At 46.7% G+C, this 23,587-nt stretch overlaps 1 protein-coding gene across 5 annotated transcripts in view; it reads right to left on the minus strand.

Annotated features, from left to right (window-relative positions):
- Nucleotides 1–23,318, minus strand: part of LOC139759882 (cell adhesion molecule 2-like) — a 56,299-nt gene extending 32,981 nt beyond the window's left edge. The window contains exons 1-2 of one of the 5 annotated variants that reach the window (XM_071682423.1): nucleotides 23,082–23,318; nucleotides 14,791–15,060 (exon numbers count right to left, since the gene is read on the minus strand). In XM_071682423.1, the coding sequence (XP_071538524.1) occupies nucleotides 14,791–14,854 (64 nt within the window). In that variant the 5' untranslated portion in view covers nucleotides 14,855–15,060; nucleotides 23,082–23,318. Of the gene's footprint in view, nucleotides 1–14,790; nucleotides 15,061–22,910 lie in introns of all 5 variants that reach the window. The other 4 variants (XM_071682419.1, XM_071682418.1, XM_071682420.1 and 1 more) reach the window with 4 other exon arrangements.
- Nucleotides 23,319–23,587: the final 269 nt, after the last annotated feature.

Below are 23,587 nucleotides of genomic sequence, written 5' to 3' on the forward strand. Positions count from 1 at the left end.
AATGATTCTACCAGAAAAAAAAAATCTCTTAAGGTAATTCACTCATTTTTTCTCTCTTTCTCGCTACAGTCAACGCCATTAATATCCCATGGACTTCATCATCATCCCGCTATTATCCCATTGACCGGATTATCGTATTGCTAATCATAAGTCAAGATCCTGTAAAACCCTTTTACGATCTTGTCGGTAACGAAGGAAAGGAGGAGGAGTGTGGAGCGACCTCCTCCGCCAGGTATCAAGCGAAAGAAACAGGTGACCAGCGAAATAAAGGACCTGCTAAAACGGGTCAGATATTCAGCATGATCATCTGAGGTATTCGAATATACGAAATGAATATCCAGCAATATATTCTCTTTGAGGGCTTAATGAAGACTTTGAACACTAATGTTATCAGTTTATGATGATATTTACCGTCATTATCCGTCCAAATTATATACCGTTAACATTTACAGCGTGTGTATCCGTTTATGATATTTCTGTAATTTCGTTAATTCACAGTATTTTGTAATTTTGTCAATTTACAGTATTTTGTAATATTGTCCATTTACAGTCATGATGGTATATGGGCGTTATAATCTCTGACGACTTAAATTCAAGTAAGCAGGATATAGAAGTAGGAGAATGAACGAACATGATTCTTGGATTCATAATGGGGTTTTCGAATCCATGTCTGAGGGAATCATCCCTAGTCGTCACAGGTAATTGGTGCGACCCCGTCTTCAATATTAGGTTCGGGTTTGGTCACCCTAGTTGAAAAAAAAAAGAGAATCAAAAGAGTATAGCTAAGTGTTATCAAGATGAGAGACTAATTCTATGAGAATAGACTAAATAACTCAAATCTATTTAGCTTAGAAAAGATAAGTTGAAGAGGTGATCTAATACAAGTATTCAAAAGTATCAAAGGCTTTGAAAACCTCGATTTAGAAAAGGTGATTAAGATTGGATCCCTCTCTGATTTCACGTTTTACCTCGAATGAGGCGAAGTACATTTTCTTCAACGGGGTTGTTAACATAAAGAATGACATCACCAATTAAGAGTGGTTGAAAGCAGTACTACAGACAGAAACATTTGATAATAGACTTAATGATTTCGCTTCATGTCCAATGCTGACATTATCAGCGCCCCCTATGTCACATGAATAGTTTGTAGGTTTTTCTTTTCGGATTATCCATGTGCCTCTCCACTCTCACCACAATGATCTATGAGTTTCTGATATGTTTTCCATTGCCCCAAACAGCTTCGATGGAACCCATTGGACTGTATCTGTTTAGATTTCTATTGGAGTTCTTTGTATTACCCTGCCGTCTCCATAGATCATTACCCTGACGTCTTCTTGTTCCATTATCCTGGCGTCTTCCTGTTCCATTATCCTTGTGGCTTCCTGTTCCATTATCCTAGCGTCTTCCTGTTCCATTATCCTGGCGTCTTCCTGTTCCATTATCCTTGTGGCTTCCCGTTCCATTGTCCTTGTGATCTCCTAGTGCCACAATCACCGTGACCACTAGGTCAAAGGTCAACAAAGTGCCATACTATATTATCATTTATTGATGACTGTCATTTGCATGATTTTTTTTTTTTTTTTGTGATTGTAGGCATTTTTGCATAATGTATCCACCAGTTTCCACGGTTTACCAAATTACAATAAGTAATATTTTTGAACCTGGTGTTGTGATAATGGCGGTGGGAGACGACATGGTTTGTATTGCTCTTTCCTAAATCATCAACGTCAGAGACGAGGATTCAAACACCTGATTCCTTTAATATATGATAACCATTACGTGTCCCAAGACGTCTGACGAACAAGCTGACAGTTGCGTTGTTATGTGATAGACTGTTCCACTGATGGGGTAGATCTGACGTCAATTTAGTTGATAATAGTCTCATGAATTTACACACACACACACACACACACACACACACACACACACATCACTGAATCTGTCATAATTGCTTATAATGATTACTTTCATCCTATCCCCACGTAACTTTAAAGCACATGTAATTACCAGCCAAATCATTATGAACACACTATCAAGACAACATAGTTTTATGGAGAGGAGTTGAACACGCATCTCGCTCCTCAGGCCAGCCAACCTACGCATTATAACCCCCCACCCCCCTTTCAACACAAGGCACCCCACCTCCCACTTTCCCTATGATGGCCATGGACATAGTTTCAGCTCTAGCGTGGCGGTGAGGAGGCGGGGGTACATACAGCACTATATACTTGTGTTACGAGGTCAGTCTTTGTAGATTGTAAAGTCTCAATAGACTAAATTATCTGAACTTGTAATGAAGTGAGATTTACTCTTTCATGAATTAGTGTGCTTGTATATCAACCTCATATATAAGGAGGACCTTGTGAGGATAACATTGCATAGGATAGTGGTTCAGGCAACTCATTTCTTATCATTTCTCAGAAATCCAAGTTTTCTGCGACCGATCTCACGTATATCAGTTCGATAGGTCGCGTAGCCTAGTTCGAGTGTGTAGTAATCAAACTCCAGTTGTCTCATAATCTGGCCCCATTAGGTTCACAATCCCTGGTCCGTGTCTCGGCGAAGCGCTTCGAACTGTCAGTTCGACACTGGCCGTCAGATTCGCCGCAGATGACACACACACACACACACACACACACACACACACACACACACACACACACACTCGAAGCCCAGAGGTCAGTTCGAAAGAGCAATGTAACAAGACATAAATTGCGATGAATAATGACCAAAAATATAGAGTATATAAAGCAAAAAAGGGGCTATTTACATGGTCAGAACTGTTCGTAATATTTCAAAGTCGTTTAACAACACAACAGGAAAGAAGTTGGAAAGTTGAAAAGGTCTTCCCACTTCAGGTGGATGTGGCTTGCTCTTGAAGACTCCTTCGACGAATTTAGGTCCAGCCCTCATTAATTTCTCTCTCTCTCTCTCTCTCTCTCTCTCTCTCTCTCTCTCTCTCTCTCTCTCTCTCTCTCTCTCTGAGGGGAAAGGGAATTCTTATCTTTCTTAACCTCTAGGTCGGGTCTCGGGTTAGTATTCGATCATTGGATATGATAAGGACAAAATGAACATCACGTTTGATTTAAGATAACGTAATTGTACATCCTTGCGATGAGAAATCTAGTAAGATAGTTTCAACCATCTAGTAAGACAGCTTCAGCCCTTAGTAAGATAACTTCAGCCCTGTGTAAGATAACTTCAGCCCTGTGTAAGATAACTTCAGCCCTGTGTAAGATAACTTCAGCCCTGTGTAAGATAACTTCAGCCCTGTGTAAGATAACTTCAGTACTTAGTAAGACTCATGACTTGATTTGCCACTTAGTGCTGGTAATTTCCTGATGGGCCACCTGGTACTCGTAATAACCTGATGGGCCACTTGGTACTAGTGATGACCTGATGGGCCACCTGGTTGTCGTAATAACCTGATGGGCCACTTGGTACTAGTGATGACCTGATGGGCCACCTGGTACTCGTAATAACCTGATGGGCCACTTGGTACTAGTGATGACCTGATGACCCACCTGGTACTAATAACCATAACTACCTATCATCATCCATTCACTCACAACATTACACAACAACTAGGCACACCCATCTTGTCCACTCGCCTACCCTCGTGTTGTTCCCCCCACACACCCACACCACGACCCCCACCCCTTTGGGGGTTGTGGACCTCCTCTGCCCCCATAAACATCACGTGGACAAAAAAAAGGCTCTTTCTGAAACAGCCATAAAGCCAAATATAGCCAAGACGCCCACCAGCATCCGGTGATGCTGGGGTCTTGCCCTTACGTATATTATCCATAAGGTTGAAGTTTTCATATCTAGACGAGTACTTTTTGACGCTTAAATAACACATTTCATCTCCCGTGTTATTGTCATGATCCTCATGTGAAGGGGCATTCGCCCCCTTTTTTTTTTACAAATTAGTCTGGGAAGCCCTTAATTTAGGGCATTTTATAATATACGGCTGTCCTTCAAGGGGTCTCGTTCAATTATGTTTCGACCCATTCATAGAAAACGTCAACTCAGACGTTATCATACCACGTCGGCAAGAGTGTAACGAGTAATTTAGCCACGGACGCCTTTTTTTTTTCCCCCCCTAGTATTATTACAGTCTCGCCCTCTACCAGACGAGGAAAATCGTATATTCAATTCATAACGAAGAGGTCCTGGTTCCGCGCACACACACTGTGGGACTGGTAGCTGGAAACCCATCGAGATTATGGTCGAGACGTATGAGACAGTTCCTTATTATGGATCGTTATATGCATGAACATCTGCAGCGGGTGTGTGTGTGTGTGTGTGTGTGTGTGTGTGTGTGTGTGTGTGTGTGTGTGTGTGTGTGTGTGTATGTCACCCAGCTCAAGTCCTGGAGCCAGACATATCAGTAGGGAGTCTGGGATGAGGGGATGGGCCTTGCTACCGCCCTGGCAAAGCTGGTTTATCCGTGTGGTTCATTGTGAGATTCGGCTTCATAAACCTTATTCACTGAGGTTCAGTGAGTCCCCCTTCAGTGAGAGAGAGAGAGAGAGAGAGAGAGAGAGAGAGAGAGAGAGAGAGAGAGAGAGAGAGAGAGAGAGCCTTCCGATTGGTCCCCGGGATAGCGAGAAGTGCGATGCGTCAAGGGGGGGACGGTTGTCTGCTCCAATGTGGTCATTACGTATGTGATCCATAGTTTACGGACGGCCTGTCCTCCTCACGGTGCGTCCGTCAAACACTTAAGACATGACCAGAGTGTCGGTCAACACTAGGAACTTTGGCTCAGCGGGAAAGTAAAGTTCTTCATACAGTAGCACTCAGCAGATACCGACCGCCAGTCACCGGATCCGAATAATGTTGTCTCTCAGTTCAATAGATTGATAGAAGAAGAGAGGAGATTATGGTCTTGTTCTGCCATGACAATTCCTTTGTCCTATTCACTCCTCAAGAAGACCCTTTTGGCCCTGAGCAAGAATGAGTGGCGTGTATCCATGACATGACTTCATTGTCCCAGGCCTCATCTGGTAATCTCTTGCTTCCATAAATATGTTAATCTTGGCTAATGATCCCCTCCCCCCCTTGAAGGCACTAATCGGTTGTCAACAGTGCTTCATCACACGTTTCAGCTGGGATTGGCAAAATTCCTCGAGTTCGTTGATTAATGGAGTGTTTGGCTTGTTTCAAGTGATTATCCGGGGGATCGTAACCAATGTGATGAGAGGTGGAGGTCGAGAGCCACTCGCACGACAAGTGAAACACACGATGCAATTTAGGATAGAAAATTATAGTGACCCCCCCTTTTTTTTATCTCTTTGGCTCAATAGAAATCGTGTGTGAATATATATGATCAGAATGATTATCAGTGACGTTTTGAGACCTTGAGGGATGAGTGTCTGGGGCTAACGCTTGACGCAAGGCTGACGGAGGGTTGATACCCGACGCAAGGCTGACGGAGGATGGTACCTGACGCAAGTTTTCATCGGATAAGTAACAAAGGAGACCACTGCTCTATCTCAACGGAGGACGCAACGACTCTGGCTTAACGGAGGGCGCTGTTGTTCTGGCTTAACGGAGGGCGCTGTTGTTCTGGCTTAACGGAGGACTTGTTTGGGATATATATTTTAGCAGCGATATTTTTGGGATGTGTTGTTCCAACAATATTGTACAAGTACTTTAAGAGCAATATTTGGGATGTATTTAGCAGCAATACTTGGGATGATGTATTCTAGCAGCAATATTTGGGATGATGTATTCTAGCAGCAATATTTGGGATGATGTATTCTAGCAGCAGTATTTGGGATGATGTATTCTAGCAGCAATATTTGGGATGATGTATTCTAGCAGCAATATTTGGGATGATGTATTCTAGCTGCAATATTTGGGATGATGTATTCTGGCAGTATTGTCTTTACATCAGAATTGAATTCTAACCTAAACATCACGGGCCGTTCAGTTCTGACACAAATTAAAAGCTAATTATTTTGGACTGGCATTGGGGGTCGTCCATTGTGGCCACACAACTGTAAATATCATCAAATATCACAACCATAAATAAGTCTATAATGACCGGAGACTCACACATAGACTCGTATGTACCATCACGAACACAGGGGAGCAGAATAAATCCCTCCCCTCAAAACCAAAAATATGTGAGGATATACATCAAAAAGGATAAGCCTTTGTAATATGTAATGGCATAACACACACACACACACACACACACACACACACACACACACACACACACACACACACACACTGGCCATGAATCAACACGGGCCAGCCCGGGGTCATACCCACTTGAGTTCGGAACTTGGGTATGGCTGTAGGCCTACACCCAACCCAGGTGTTCATCCTCCCCTCGGGGAATGAGTATGAAACTCTCTCTTCGTAACGCACAAATAATATTTATATAGTTTATCATAATACCGTTTCCCGCGTTAGCGAATTAGCGCCAGGAACAGACGAAGAAAGGCCGCAGTCACTCACACTCAGGCTCTAGCTGTCATGTGTAATGCACCGAAGCCACTGCTCCCTATCCCTATCCCACAGCCAGGTCCCAGAGACCTTTCCCTGGTTTCCCCATACCGCTTCACATACCCTGGCTCAGTCCATTGACATTACGTCTGACCTCTGTATACTACCTCGTTCCAATTTACATATCCCGTGCACGCCTGTCACCTTCCTGCTTAATCTATTGAAATGACCAGGTAACTGATTTATTTTTTCAGATTCCTTCTGAATAATTCAAGTCAGCAGTAATATAGTGTTCGTGTTGGACAAGAATCGAGTGCTCTGTCCCTGCATATGCAAGGATTCAGCCACTCTACTGACTGGAACAAAGGTTAGACAATCGTATCTTGTCATTTACCTGCAGACAGAGATATCGCAGAATCTAGCATAATTAAACACAACTTTCATAATAACCTCACCATCAGTCTCGGGTGCATAGATTAGATCCTTTCTCAAAAATGTCGACATGTACGAATTTATGAGCTAATCCCTGACCTGACCTATGACTGCGTCGCCCGACACATGCTTGTGGCCACCCGACCATCAGGCAAGCAAGCAGGAGATATATTTCAACGAGTTTGTCCCATCATCCATGCAAGTGCATGAAGGCCCTCCAACCCCTAAGGTGTGTGTGTGTGTTTGTGTGTAATATCCAATATATGTGTGAATCAGTTCCTGTATTTCAGCTGGTCACTCACTTCACACGTCGAAATATATGCATCAGGCTGGCGCTGGTGATTACCACCAGGGTCCACCTGACCCCATTCGATAAGGTTCTTACAACAGCAATAGCATCATAATTCAGGGTTATCCTCCCGTCGTACCCCTTGCGTCATGATCATGCTCCCTCCCCCAGGGGGACGCATGGGACAGGTATGGGGACCCCGTACCGTCCCTCTGGGGCAGGATAGCCCCACCAGCCAACCCCTGCTCTCCTCTCTCTCTCTCTCTCTCTCTCTCTCTCTCTCTCTCTCTCTCTCTCTCTCTCTCTCTCTCTCTCTCTCGCCCCTTCCAAATGGCAGAGTCGATTAGTGTAAAATTCAATACGACCATAGGGGAAGCCACTGATGAGAACCCCATAAGAGAATGGCCACCATAAATATCTCCCAGTGCACTTTCTCTCTGCCTGGTTAAGAGTCTAGTTTATGATGCCTTCCTCCCTCACTGCAAGAGAAAACGTACGTGTCATTTTTTCCTTGGATCAGTTTTTTTTTTTTTTCATCTTTTTTTTTTCCGCCTGCGATCAACACTCTATAACCTCTTGCCTTTTGACCTGACACTTTACCTGTCAGGTCGAGATGACGATGGGGGAATGGCGGCCCGTAATGAAGATGAGGGTGTAGTATAGATGCGTCCGTCGAGAATAATGATGATGATGATCATTCTGTAGAGAAATTGATTTATCTTCATCGAGGGCGTTGTGTAGCCACGTTTGGGGCGGTGTCTCCCTCTATATCAAAGACTGACAGTGATGAGTTTAAGCATTCCTGCGTCCGCTCGCAAATACTGGCGTTTTTAGTTAAGTTTACAGATCATTTGTGGAACCTCAGGTGTGTTAATGTGATCGAGGAGGATCTTCGTACAACTGAAGGTGTTCGCAGTGGATCCTCAGACCACTGAAGGTGTGTGTGTGTGTGTGTGTGTGTGTGTGTGTGTGTGTGTGTGTGTGTGTGTGTGTTGTACTACCACTGATGATCCTACTTCGCGGACTTTATTCCACTGGGATTGTTGAGGATAGACTACGATGTACTCATGAATATCTACATTACGAAGAGACTCACAAGTCATACTCTCACGAATGACGTCATGTTAGTGATCTTGGTATAACGAATGATACAAACTGAAGGTCACACTGCCATTTGGATATACAGATGATGACAGTGTTGGACAGCGTGATGACGGAGAGATCCTGGTGAAGTTGGAGATCATAGCCGACATAAGACATACGAGAGCTGGGATATTCCCTTTCTCCAGCCTGTCCGCCATCTTACAGGACCGATCTCCTCCGCCAGTCATACACCACCACAATTATCGCCAACGACCGCATCACCACCGCCGCCACCTACAACTACAGTACTCCAACAACAACAGACACATCACCACTGCCAACAGCCACACCCACACACACACACACCTCCACCACTACCACTATAATCACCACCGCCTTCACCACTGCCGCCACAACCACCACCACTGTCCTCCACCACAGCCACCAGGCCTCACCAACATTCACTTGGTGAAGCACAAGAATACCCGGGACATTTCCTGGTGATCATGACAAGTGAGGAGCACCTCGCTCTCCCTAACTCCCAGTAAAAGACAATCCCTGTTGATACGCGTGAAATCTGGGATCTAATCCCTCTTGAAATTCCCAGAAGGGGGGTTCTGAACGCCCTCTGTATAAGGTTCCAGGACAGGCCTCTGGTAATCTCCCGTAAAGAAAAGAAAACAAAAAAGATCCTCCCGGAAAGTTCTGAAAAGTTCTGGACAAGTCCTCCCGTCCCGCTCTTTATTTATTAGTCTCATGGGCGGGCGGGAGCTGGGTTTGGACTCACCCGTGAGCCATGGACTGGGAGACGACGGGTCGAGGCTTTCCGTCGGCGACCAGGGACTGGTAGACGGACTGAGGCCATCAGTCGGCGACCAGGGACTGGAAGGAGACGGGTCTGAGGCCATCAGTCGGCGACCAGGGACTGGAAGGAGACGGGTCGAGGCCGTCATATAACTCTCCCTGCCACTGCTCTTCCTCAGCCTCATCTTCCAATGTCGTCTGGTGTCGGTACCTGACGTCGTCAACCCTTCCTTATCCTCCAGCTGATATTGCCGTCACGACTGACCACCCTCACCCTCACCTTCCTCCTGCCGCTGCTGACACCACCTTCCCCTTATCAACATGTTGTCAACGGCGCCAGAAACTGCCCACACCGACACTCCTCCGAGACCTGGCGCCGCTGGCGCCACAATCGGCGGAGGAGATCAAGCCAGCCATGTAAACATTGTCCCAGCTGTTGTGAGTCGCCTCCTGGAGCCAACAAAGGGAAAGCTATGGAACTGCAGCTTAAAGAAAATTATACCATCATTTGTGTGTTACGGAAAGCGAGTTTTATATTCTTGTTGCCCCCGTCTCTATACCTTGTGTTTATGTACCATGTCTTTACTCCTTAGTATGTATGAAGACACACACATGCCCCAGCCTCATCCAGGTGCCCATTTAATCTATTCAGCCCCGAGGGGAGGATGAGCACCTGGGTTGGGCGTAGGCCGAATGTTCATACCCAGGATTCGAACCCTAACACATGGTGACTCATGTTCAGTAACGCTAACCACTACACCACAGAGGCCCATGAAAGATAGATCCAGTTAGTGATATAATTACCAATTTAGCATAAAGTGCGAACTCCTTCTGACGATCAGCTGTATTGAGGGAGAGCTAAAGAAAATAACTATATAAACCAACATTCTCGTATGAAGGGAGTAAGTCTCCCTTCGCATCATCACTCACTATCATGTTCATCTAAGGGCGACATCAACAGACTCACTATCATGTTCATCTAAGGGCGACATCAACAGACTCACCTTCACCTCAACTTTGAAAAGACTTTCAAATCCACATCACCCTCGACTGATCATCATTACTACACCCTCAACGTCGCTGGCCTACGGCCCGATCCTCAGAGAGGGAGACATGGTAATTCGCTCTTCTGTAAGGCTGAAAGCAAAGATTCCAGAGGATCAGGAACATAAGGATAAAGCAGTTGAACCTACAAAGTCATGGCGCCTTCACCAGCCCCGCTATAGCCACCGTCCTCAGGAGGTACTTCCGAGGTCTTCCTAACCATTACATCACCTCGGGTACACCAGTTCTTACTTTACTTGGTCGTAATGGTTTACGAAAGAACGTACAAATCACCCAAACTTTATCCATCTATAGATCTGTTCGTCATTTGTCTGGTTAAGTGACAGCCGCTCAAGAAAGGATCCCCAAACAGTTTAACGTAAACCTAAGAGAAACAGATTTGACCAGAGTGGTTCGAGGTGACCCCTCACAGCCTAACGATGTCATGGCGAGGTTGTGGCGGCACCAGTTAATGGCGCCCTCACCAGTTTCCGGGAAGAACCAGGTCGAACTTGGAAGAAAAAAATGGATTACCACGTAGCAAATCACCACCACTGGCCCAGGCTTTACAATGAAGACCTTCCACTCCCTCGTCTAGCCTCTCCAATGCTCTCCGATTCTCCAACACTCCAACAGCTGGCGTAGCCTTCTGTACGGCTCAGCTGCCCTGGCTATCACACACTGGCCAAGTGGGCTTGTCTTCTGTCCAACGCCAGGCATGGGAGGAGGGGACGACTTTCTGAAGAGGGTCGATCTATGCATCAACGAGGCTTGTGTTTGGCTCACTAACCGTCCCCTCACACACACACACACACACACACACACACACAAAGACGTAGCTGCAGTGGATGAGGAGGGAAGGAAGGAGCAAGTGTCGTGTCGTGGTGCGTGCGTGACGGTCAACATGCTCTGCTCTTGGCCCCGTAATATGTAAACTGGCCGTAAGTGTCCGTCTCGCACTAGTTTCTACGGCAGTAAAGACATAATTGACCTCTTTAAAACGATGAATATGAGTTGTGCTCTCCGTGACGGAGCGTGGGAGGGACGGCGCTGAATTTCTTAAAGAAAAAAAAGTAGAACAAAAATTGTATTGCAAGAGGCAAGATACAGCGAAGAAGGAAGGACGTTTACTTCACATATTTTCTTTTGGCTTGATACTGACAGATGATGTGGGGTTAGATCTGACAATACCTAGGTGGTGTGGGGTTAGATCTGACAATACCTAGGTGATGTGGGGTTAGGTCTGATATAGCCACGTGTGTTTGGTTCAATGGTAACCGGAGAAGAGTCTTTGTAGATATGTGGAGATTTAGTAGGGAAGGAGGGAGAAGAGGTTTGAAGAGTCATCTGGGGTGATGTGGTTGAGGAAAAGAATTAGTTGGGGGTGGAGGAGGACGTTAGTTGGGTGTGATGGGTCGAGGAGGACGTTAGTTTGGGATGATGGGTCGAGGAGGACGTTAGTTGGGGGTGATGGGTCGAGGAGGACGTTAGTTGAGGTTGATGGGTCGAGGAGGACGTTAGTTGGGGATGATGGGTCGAGGAGGACGTTAGTTAAGGGTGGTGGGTCGAGGAGGACGTTAGTTTGGGATGATGGGTCGAGGAGGACGTTAGTTGGGGGTGGTGGGTCGAGGAGGACGTTAGTTTGGGGTGATGGGTCGAGGATGACGTTAGTTGAGGGTGATGGGTCGAGGAGGACGTTAGTTTGGGATGATGGGTCGAGGAGGACGTTAGTTGAGGGTGATGGGTCGAGGAGGACGTTGACAGTGGGTGATGACTTTCACAAGGACAGGATTGGGAGAGGAGATCTGTGTGCCAACACTTGTAACAAAACCTACACAGTGGAGACAGAAGGAGGACTGACTGGTCGAGAAGCATCCACACGCGGAGCCAGCGAAGTGACCAGCCGAGGTAGAGACAGACCTCGTGAGGGGGCGAAAAACAATTAAAGACTAGTGTTATGGGCGAGGTAGGAAAAGCCCATGGGACGCGAGATGACAGGGGTAGGGAAGTGAGGTTTGCAAGACTCACACGTCATCAGAAAAACGACACCCAGGTGGAAGGGGTCACAGGAGGGTGACAAATGGGAGTGCTTATTGGGAGACGAGGAGGAAGGTCAAGAAAATTGCCTATCGAAGAAGAGGTGATTACAAGTCCACAGAGGAACGAAGAATGTCCTGAGGGGCCGTACCCGGTAGCGAACAGACGCTCTCCACCCGAGAGACGCGAAGGACAAATATAAAAATCCGCACAGAACAAAGTAGAAACGGTTACAGATAATGAGAAAATGGAAGATAAATGGAATGAGGACCTGAAATGGGTACAGGACGCCATGGAGTAAGGGCTGAAGTCCCCTGAACGAGGAGTCAGGTGGCAGTCCCTACGAGCAGCGGCTGAACCAGACGACATGAGGTACCAGTACCACACCACACCACACCACAACTACACTTAGGTCACCGCTGGACGGGAGGCAGCGGTGTGGATGACCCGAGAGGCAGTGAGGGTGGGAGAAGGGCGGAGAGGCATGGCAAAGGTGAGAGAAATACTGCTTGGTGGTGCCTCTTGCATATATATATATATATATATATATATATATATATATATATATATATATATATATATATATATATATATATATATTCAACCTACTATTCCTTCGTAACGACGTTTGTGTACTCCTTTCCCTCCATCCCTCTTGTTCTTCCTCTCCTTCCTTCACTCCCTCCCTCTAGCGTTTGACTCCCCACACTCTCTCCTTCTCTCCCTCCTTCCTTCCTTCTTCGTCTTCCTTCATTCCCTAAAGAAATGTCTTCAGCCTAATTATAGTGAAATTCTTTCGGTAGAACTAGAGGGAATAATGAAAAGTTGGTGGAGACCGCCATGAAAAGCATCCCTGGGATCAGTTCAGATGTCTTTCATGGCATTATGGTTATGGGATTGGCTGGAGTAATCAAACCACGGCCCATCGTCCCGGCTGATCTGATAGAGACCCCACACACACACACACACACACACACACACACACACACACACACACACACACACACACACATAATCCAGGGGTCATAAACCCTTTGATAACGACAGTACGACCCCTTGGTCACGACGGTATGACCTTTGATCACCACTGTACGACCTCTGATTAACGACCCCTGATCATCACGCCCTTGAGCTGGATGGTACGACCCTAAGGTATGATGGCCTATAATCTTTGACCTTATCCTTAGGAGTCTGGTCAAAGGTCATGCTAAGATAACCTCGGGGGGTAGGGGGGTCATGTTGTCGAGGGGTTAATCTGACCCAGTACAACCAGGCTGTAGCTATCGGCCCGATGACAGACGCCTCCTAGAATGATGATCATATGTCAGCCTATCGAACATCATGAGTAAATCGACGCCAGCTGAAAATCTAACTTTAGTTACACTTAGCCACACCTAACGGCGCGTTAGTACAGCCTTAATTCCAAACTATCAATTACAAATTTAACCATCTAGAATATCTTAGGATTAGTTTGACTAATCTCTGGTTGTCTCAGTAGTTGCTAACTGTCGATAACAAATTTGACCATCTAGAATGTCTTAGGATTACTTTAGTAAATTTCTTATTGTATCGGTAACTAACATACGTGTATTGAGTGGATAACTACGACACAGCGACCGGACAAGTGCCTCTAAATGTATTCGTCTTCATTTCCCACTTGATGGTCTATAGAGGCCGGATATGTGGGAAATGTTAAGGCTAGAAATTGGACGTCCCTCGGTAGGTCTCCGTCAGCGGAGATGCCAACAGGACGAGACGCGACCTCCTGCCACCTCGAACATGTTAACTAAACATATTAACACTAGTACATCCTCTCTACTACGTCTTGTTATCAATGACAGTGTTAAACTGTTTCTTAGCCGGATCTGGCACGCACGACGTACACTCTCCTACCTGTGTCTATCACCCGTCAGACGATCATTGCTATGGTGCATCTTTTCTATCTAACTGTAGGGATGATGATATAGCCTCATTATCTGACCGTAGGTATGATGGGATAGCTTCACTATCTTTCCATAAGGATGTAGTAAAGACTCCCAGGTTTACAGGTCCCTTCATGCTTAGGATGTCAGGTATACGTCATCATTTGAACGTGTGACCAAACGTGTTGGTCGAAATGTATAATGAAAATCCCACGTGGATTATTCATGACGGGAGATCAAGATAGGTACATAAGACAGATCATTGTCCTGTCTGACTGTTCTGCAGGGGAGGATTAGATTCCCGATCAGACAGGAAAACACAGGAAATTATCATTGCAAAAAAAACAAGAAGACTTTATATAATACCTAGACCAGATGTTTCCCGGCAGCTCGCTTGCTTCTCATTCTTTTTTAACACATACATGTATGAACATCATCGTCATGTCAGCGGTGGTTTTATATCGACATTAACATTTCCAAATGATTGTTAGAACAATGAAGACATTATCTTTCTCGTGTTTCCGTCTCAAAATGTCACCCTACCCACACTTCAGTATGCCTGTATACTACCATATGTACATACAAGGCTTCAGTCTGTCTTAAAAGTAGCCACGGAGGCGTTGGATCATTAGAACGCCAGTACCAGGGGAAGGGAACTACCTAAACACTGACCACAATCATAACACTAAAGGAGGCGAGAAGGTCCTCATGACTTACCCTCGTGAGCGAAGCAGCAGAAGGCAAAGAGTGGCAGGTACCTGAAGGCAGCGCTGGTACCCATCTCCCATAACCTGACGTGGCTGATGATGCTCCTGGTGGTGGTGGTGGTGGTGCCCTCCTGCGGCCTCCTGTACCAGGGCCTTCTCCTCTAGCCCTCCTGCCAGGGGAGGTGCAACGAAAAACAGTCCTCTCTCTCTCTCTGCTGCGGCCCTCAGGTCGCGCCAGCCTGTAAGTCTCTCCACACTGCCTACGACACTCAAGTCTGACCTGAAATTTGCAGGGTCTTTTTTTCGTCAAAATTCCTTTTCTTCCACAGTCTACGAGGAGAACCTCACATGGAACACGGGTAAAAAAAAGAACCTCACATGGAACACGGGTAAAAAAAAGAAACCTCACACGGAACACGGGTAAAAAAAAAAAGAAGCCTCACACGGAACACGGGTTGCGTCCTGCCGTGTCGTTGGCCAGACTGAAGGTGCCAACCCAGAGTGTCGCGGGGGTGCCGGCCGACCTGGACTGTGACCTTTCCCAAAGGGAGTAATTTCCTGGCTCGTCGTCGATACACAACCAGTCATCAGGCACTAGATGCCACTTAACGCAAGTTTACTCAAAACTTACCGTCGTAAAACGAACGACAAGTCGTAGCTCTTGTCTACCTGCCAGACTAACGCAGCCTGTAATTACATACACGTTTACTCTCTCTCTCTCTCTCTCTCTCTCTCTCTCTCTCTCTCTCTCTCTCTCTCTCTCTCTCTCTCTCTCTCTCTCCTTAACCGATCGAGCAAGTGCAACGGGCCAGGCAACGGTCTATGTACATCCATAGGGCCTCTGTCTCACCACGGCTGTGAGGCTAACGACTGACCACACCTTCTCACCACAGCTGTAAGGCTAGTGTATTGCTACCGGCGGATCACAACAGTGATGAGGATCATGACCCATGATATGATGCGTGGGTAGGAGCCTTGAGGACCTTGGTCCGCCGCTACATCGCTGGAGGATTAAGGTCCGCGTCTACCGCTGTTACGTACAAGGTCGGAGATCGGCGGTCCACCGCCACAATGTATGAGTCCGGAGGACCGATGGTCCATAGCCGCACTGTACGAGTCTAGAGGACCGATGGTCCATAGCCACACTGTACGAGTCTAGAGGACTGATGGTCCATCGCCACACTGGTGGGTCTTGAGGCTGTAAGACGCTGGGGGACAGTGGACCACCGCTACTATGTAGGAGGCAGAAGGACTGGCGCTCCAACGGCGCACTAAAGGAAGCAAGAGGACCACGGCGGCCCACCGGTACACTGTAGGAGGCAGGAGGACCAGGGTGGTCCACCGGTCTACTGTAGGAGGCAGAAGGACCACGGCGGTCCACTGGTATACTGTAGGAGGCAAGCGAACCCTTAGCCTTACACGTCAGTGTTAAACATTGACTGGATTATGTAATGAAGGCACGACAGAGACTGCGGGAATTCCCATGAAAATTTCAACTTCCATTTGTTGGAAAATTGAGTCAACATTTTACATATCTTCCATCATGAGGAGAGGTAGACAGTACGTTAGTTTAGTAAAGAATTAGTAAGTGGAATTATTGTCTCCCTGGAAAGGAATGAGTCCGGATGATCTCAAAAATCCGTCTTATTTTTACTCATAATCTCGAGACTGATTGATCAGTAAGACATTTCGAGTAGTAATTCATCACAGAGTAATGACCACTTGACGCTAACGTTGGGCTAGACTTCAACTTAGTGTCGTAATGACCAATTGATGATTATGACTGGCCCAAAATCCCACACGCTGACGAAAAACAAAGTCTTTCTTTTCGTATTATTCAAGTGTCAGCCATACTGAGGCACGGTCTAGCTGACACTCGCACACATATATATTCCACGGCAATGCACAGATTATCTACGTTGAGGTTGATCATCTCTCGTAGCCATATTGATCACCAGCAGACCGGGTATACATAATGAATTAGACTCGGAGCCATTGAGGGTTTCAATTTGCAGACAACCTCATGAGAACGAGGAACATCAGCTGGAGGAAGCCATCGGAGCCGTCAGGATAATGATACAGCAGAGAGGGGAAAGTTCTCTAGAATATTTCATGCCCTTCTGTCATCCTGTCATGAGGTGGGTCCCTTAATTAATTAAGACAGAGACGTCACTTCACCAGAACCCAAGCGACGTCTTCTGAACTTTGGAGGCGAATTTAAGACAGCCAGTGTGCGGTGTATGTTGTTGTACAGGGCGTCGACAGCAGACACTCCGTTCCTCTTTGGGGATTTCTCGTCTGATTAAACGATCAATTTGTCACAGAAACATGTGGGAGGAATTATTTTATTCTTTAAGTCTCACTTTATTATCTCTTTATCGATGAAAATATTGGCTTTATTAATGCGGTTACGCGTGAACCTGTGAAAATAATAATTTACTGTTTATACCTCCGTTTACATCCCTCGATATATATACTTTCATGTATATACCTCCGTGGTGGAGCGGTTAGCGCTACTAACCATGACGCACTCAGGGGCTTTTAAGGGTCGAGCGCATAGACTCGAATCCTAGTTTTCGGTAGTCAGTCCACAGTCAACCTAGCTGTTCATCCTCCCTTAGGAGTTAGGCGATAAAGTGGATAGTTGGATATAAAAAGAAAAAAATGTGGGATTATAACAGTTTGATGAACCTGATTGATGGTTCCTTATATTAAGACGCCCAGATGGTATGTCCGCCACAGTGACTCATCTTTCGATTAAATGAGTATTTGATTACGTCTGATTTGGCGCTTTATCTTCCTAAATGTCTATGAAGCATTATCAGTCGAACTTTTCTCTAGTTCCTTGCATTACGTTGTCTGGTATCCCGTAAATCACAGTTTGGTACCCCTTATAACACTGTCTTGTACCCTGTATAACACTATTTGATACCCAGTATAACGCTATCTGGAATCCCGTACCATCTGTGGCTCATTTTGCTTCTTGTTCTAACTTCATTCACGGGTCGTTTTGGTCGTTAATACGGCCACTTCCTCTACTAACATGATCCTCGGATCATCATAACGATGTCCCGGAGGAAGAACAGTTATGGCTGCGCCTTTGCTCAGAGTTATTTTGCTAAACACACGGATGACCTGCCCAGCTCAGTGTCAGGATGGGGCCGTCTGTGGGGTCAGCAACGGCCCCATCCTCTTGACAGATCACGAGGACGCAGGACTGCGAAGTGAGGTGCTCACTGCTTTTTGCTCTCCTGTCTCTACCACAAATAACCTCATGACGTCAGGACGCTACTGCTGTCCTCCAGCAGATAACCTCGTCATGAGCCTTCAGGTCTTCTGGTACCTGGCCTTTCCCATGTCCTCCAGCGGAGAGCCTCGTCATGGACCATCAGGTCTTCTGATATCCTTCCTTCCTATATACTAGCCCCAAGTATCCACGCCCAGAAGAGGAGTCAAAACACCGTGCTGAAGGATCGGACCGTCATGATCAAGGGGGCTGTTTGTAGGTGACCAGAGTAGCGGTAATAACTTCACAACTGCTGTAAACACAGAACGACTTGAAGACCTCCTCACGACGACGCAGAGTCCCTCCCTACGTCAACAACTGTCTTACTTCACCAAAGGAGATACAACACGTCTGATGAATTACGTCACCAGGGGAAGGAGATATACTACACAACAGACAGCAACCAAGGATATTTTGGACACCTTTTAAAATCCGTCTATGGATAAACAGGTTGTATTTAGTGAGATACTCAAAAATTCCTTTTTACGGGAATCTTCATATCGAAACATATCAGAATTTTTTTTCACTTGATCTTCATCTGTTTTTTGGTAATAGCAAACACGGCACTTATCGTCGGCTCAAAACGTATCAATGAAGTTTTCGTAGGTAGACGTCCCGGAGCTTCTGTGACGACACCAGCTTGATACTGTTCGTCCAACGTCACTATGGAACCTGCGTCGTTGCAGTAGACGACATCACATTACCGGCCAGACATTATTGCAAGTGGAGTGTTGATCGCACATCTAATTTCATTCGACGTCTGAAATGTTTTCTAAGAAGAATGAGGCGATACTACTACTACACATACACACATGACCATACCTTACACATTTCTGTACATATATGTACACACATCATGACCCTACTCTCTTCCTCTGTACGTTTATGTACACTCATGGCCTTCCTCTCTTCATCTGTACTTATTTGTACACACATGGCCTTACTCTCTTCATTCCTGTGTACATATATGACCAATGTACCTATGCACAAGGCTCACTACACTAATGTACAACGAAGCTATCCAAGTCCCTCTGAGATGCCGTGATGATTCGTACGAATACATGACACTTTATAACAAGGCCGAACACCAGCAATGTGTGGAGTATTGTACCTACACAGTGAGTGGGCGCGTACCATGCAACAATACGTAAATGAGGCAGAGATTGGAAAGCACTTTACAATGTCGACTTAAACGCAACGTAGGAGTGTCCTGGTGATGTTGAAGGCAAGTTTGTAATGCAGAGGAGGGATGCGAAGAAGTAGAATGAAGTGATGGTTGCACATGGTTTGAGGTAGGAAGAGATGGGCCGAAACGTGAACAAATGATTTTCAGCCATAGCAAAGGGTGATTAGAAACATCGGCGTGGTTAGGTAAGCGATGGTTTGAAGGGTGGATGTCAGACTATGCACGATAAGGGATGGTTAGAAAGGAAAATGGCTGTTGAGCAGAGTAATAAGGATGGTTAGATATCTAACTCATGGTTAGGCAAAGCAAAAGTTGGTTATCAAAAGGAAAAAGACACTAAAAGGATAGAATGTTCTTACGAAATAGATAGAACGATATCGCAAAAAGAAAAAGTTAAAAATGCGCTTAAATTTGAAAGGGGCAACGAAAATTGCAGTTTTTCGTGACAAAATAACAAAATCTTATTAAAAACTCTCTGATCAGAGGAAGTGATTATGAATCAGAGAATATAATGATCTTAATCATAGGCAAAGATTCCACTTGGTGATATGGATGTTGAGGTGTAGCATACGGTCCGTGGCGTGAGCGGTGTGTGTCCTCCACACTCACTCATTCCTTCGACGGGTCCGCAACTTTTATAATCGGCGAGCGAACACAAGCCACACACACACACACACACACACACACACACACACACACACACGGTCATCATGCAACATATGTTGGAAAAAAAAATCTACTTCAGTTAATCAAAACATGAGATGAGCGATCAGACACGCAGAACTGTGTTGTACATTCAGATTGGCGTAGCAAAAACTGATCTGGCATGATATAAGACGGTTTAGAAAAAAAGGGCAACATTAAAATGTCTTTTTCAAGCCTGCTACGTTTATCATAATACCTTGATACCAATTCTTTCAAAATCATTCGACCTTCATCCGAGTCTTTCCCGCTGTCACTTATCTCTTGTTTTTATTGTTGACACAAAATGCAGTTAATCACAACAGACTTGGTCACCTTCTCGACCCTGCCGGCCGCGCGGCACTCGATACCTACGCTGCTGTTCTCCTGGTCGCACGCATAAGGTTTCCTGGTCGCATGCGGCCAAAAAAGAAATGAACATTGCGGTCCTCATGAGTAAGAAGGTTTCCTGGTCGCATGCGGCCAAAAGAGAAATGAACATTGCGGTCCTCATGGATGAGAAGGGGAGATAGATATATATGATAGCCAGCAAAGATGTTGTGAACTGCTATTCAAAGTGAGGTTAATGAGGAGGTGGTATGGCTGGCATGACCAACAAATGATAGACGAAGGAACGGCTGATTGATCAAGGTTTTATCCCGCGCAAGAACTCTAGACACGACGCCCGACCGACGTTATGCATATTCAATAAAACGGAACGCTAATTTGTGAAAGAATTTATCTGAGTATTGCACGAGATACAGAGTGCCCTTAGATGGATTCAAAAGGTGTCCAGAATTCATGATTTTTCGTTCAGTGGATGAGGATTTGGATTAGCCCCCTCTGCTCCAGCAGTGTCGGACGATGGCCTCACATTCCCCTGAGAATCAGTCGCGTTTCATATTTCTGGACTCGGAAATCTGCGACAGCGTCGGCGGTACCTCGCTAGTGGGTGCGCGTTCATCGCCCGGGTCTTCCGCAGTGCCAAGGAGGTTAAGTGAGAGACCTGCGGAGGGAGCATTACCTGAAGGACGGTTCTGCGTGACATCTGTTTTGAGGGTTGGCCTGGTGATGCGCTAGGGAAAGCATGTTGTGGCAGGGAGAGGAGGTCGTCGTCCACAGGGAGAGACTTTTTGAGGTCGTCCAGAGGGAGAGGAGTTGGAGAGTCGTCTACAGGGAGAGGATTTGAAGGGTCGTCCGGAGGGATAGGGTTTGGAGGGTCGTCCAGAGCGAGTGGAATAAGATGGTCGCCCCGAAGAGATGGAGCTTGAGGGTCGTCCAGAGGAGTGATGGTGGTGGTGAAGGGTCGTCCATAGGGGAAAAAAAAGGGGGGAACCTGGGGAGGAAGAAGAGGTGGCCAGGGAAGCAGGAGGCACAAGGGACATCACGAACCACAATGACCCGTTCCACAGTCATAAGTAATTATTCTACCCACGATCTGCTAATGACCATTAATTACCGCAGCGTCGACACGCAGATTGGTAATTAAAGATCAATGTTAAGAAATGAGGGATGATAGAAAAAAGAGAAAAGTTACAAGAGACGGTTAGAAGAACACTACTTCTGCGAAGTAAAAATTACAGACAGACTATTCCAGCTGTCTGTACGGTCACACATGCAGACGAAGGCTACATCTGGTCCACCGGCACAGACGAAGGCTACACCTGGTCCACTGGTAAAGATAATGACTACACTTGGTCCACTGGTCCAGACGAAGACTACATTCGGTCCACTGGTGTAGATTAAGATGACACCCGGTCCACTGGTCCAGACGAAGGCTACACCTGGTCAATGGTTGGTTTTAAGTCGTTGGGAACACTTGCTAACTTGTTTCTAGGGAAAAAGTAATAAACTTACTTTCATTTCCAAGACAGTCTCTTCCAATATATATTTTCATTTTTTTTTACTCGATCGCCGTTTCTTGCGTCTGCAAGATACCGCCAGGAACAGACGAAGAAAGGCAACATTCGCTCACATCCATTCTCTAGCTGTGATGTGTAATGCACCGAAACCGCAGCTCCCTATCCACGACCAGGCCCCACATACCTTTCCGTGGTTTACCCCGGACGCTTTACATGCCCTGGCGTGTGTGTGTGTGATATTTTACTGAGATTCGAACTATTGGTATATCATGCCCGGCTGCAAACCAGCCAGCCAAGTCAGGCGTCATCCCCGGGTGATATGTGAGTGTGACGCGAGTGAGAATTAAAAGGTCCAGGTGAATGCAATGAACAGTAACGTGATAGTAATGCTTCAACGAAGGATGTGTTGGAGGGGATTCTCCCTTCTACAGGGGAAGCAAAAGACGAGACGGGTTTCCGGGTAGAAGAACCATATGTGAACCATACGAGGCGTCACAACCCCAGAGTGTCTGTGGTACCCGAAGATGACGTCTTGAACACCCATGTCCTCCCTCCCCATCGCATGATCCTCCCAACCCGACCAGCCAGCTTGCCTCCCTCGCGTCCCATCCCCACACCTCACGTTCCTTCCCTGCACACCACTGAGGGACCTGAGATCCCACCCCCCCCCTCCCCATCGAATCACCTAAATAACAACTACAACGTCATTAACTGTCGCTGACATCACCAGCGTTCCGGCGGCGGTGACTGGGTAGTGGCGGGAACCACTTGTGGCGTGTGTCCTGTGAGTGAGGAGGGTCGCGGCCCCTGGCGGGCTATGAGGCCTTTGGGTTTGCCACCTGCACGGGTCATGTGGCCTCGAGGTTGGCACCTGCACGAGTCCTGTGGCCTCGGGGTTGGCGCCTGCACGAGTCATGTGTCCTCGAGGCTGGTACCTACACGAGTCCTGTAGCCTCGGGGCTGGCACTTGCACGAGTCCTGTGTCCTCGAGGTGGCACTTGTACGAGTCCTGTGGCCTCGAAGCTGGCACCTGCAAGTTCACAGTGACATTTCAACTGGCTTTTCTCGAGCGTAACACAACGACTACTCCGGTGAAGCGTAGACCTTTCAGTCACCTGGTTGCATCACATCATTGTCCACCTCCGGAAGCAAACATGAAAAAGCATACTAGTCCAGAACGCGTTCAGATCCGAGGTCATTCCAGAATCATTTTTCAGACGATATCACCACCTATGGTAGCATGACGCTGGTATACTGTCTATGGTTGGGTGGTTTTTTTCCCCCACCAGGAGAGTGTCGGGAAGAGGTGCGGGTGTCGGACGGCCCGCGTGGGTCTGGGAGCCGCGGCCGACACGTGTGTCACCCACCTCGCCCAGCAACGCACTGACGGGATCCGCCCCCTCTCCACTCGTGCTGCCCGGCTGCTCTGCTCTCACCCGCCCACTCCTGCACACCAAGACCTCCTTCCAACCACCATCAGGCCACCACTCCTGCAACATCACCACCACTCCTGCAACACCACCACCACCAACCACCACCTCTCCTGCACTAAACCACGTCCTTCTGCTCAGTATCATGCCTCCAAAACACTCACTCCACCTACTCAACTACTACCCCACCCCTGTCTGCTGGGGTATTCCACCTAGGGCCTCATGCAGCTCCACCTCCAGACTTGCCAACTCCACCTACTGACCCTCTCGATCTGTCGTTGAAATCCTTTCACTTCACCCACTGATCCACTCTCCTTACCAGTCCACTTCACTGTTCCACTTCCCCTTCTAGCCCACTCTGT

The sequence above is a fragment of the Panulirus ornatus genome, chromosome 34, assembly GCF_036320965.1.
Source record: "Panulirus ornatus isolate Po-2019 chromosome 34, ASM3632096v1, whole genome shotgun sequence".
In the NCBI taxonomy this organism is placed as follows: Eukaryota; Metazoa; Arthropoda; class Malacostraca; order Decapoda; family Palinuridae; genus Panulirus; species Panulirus ornatus.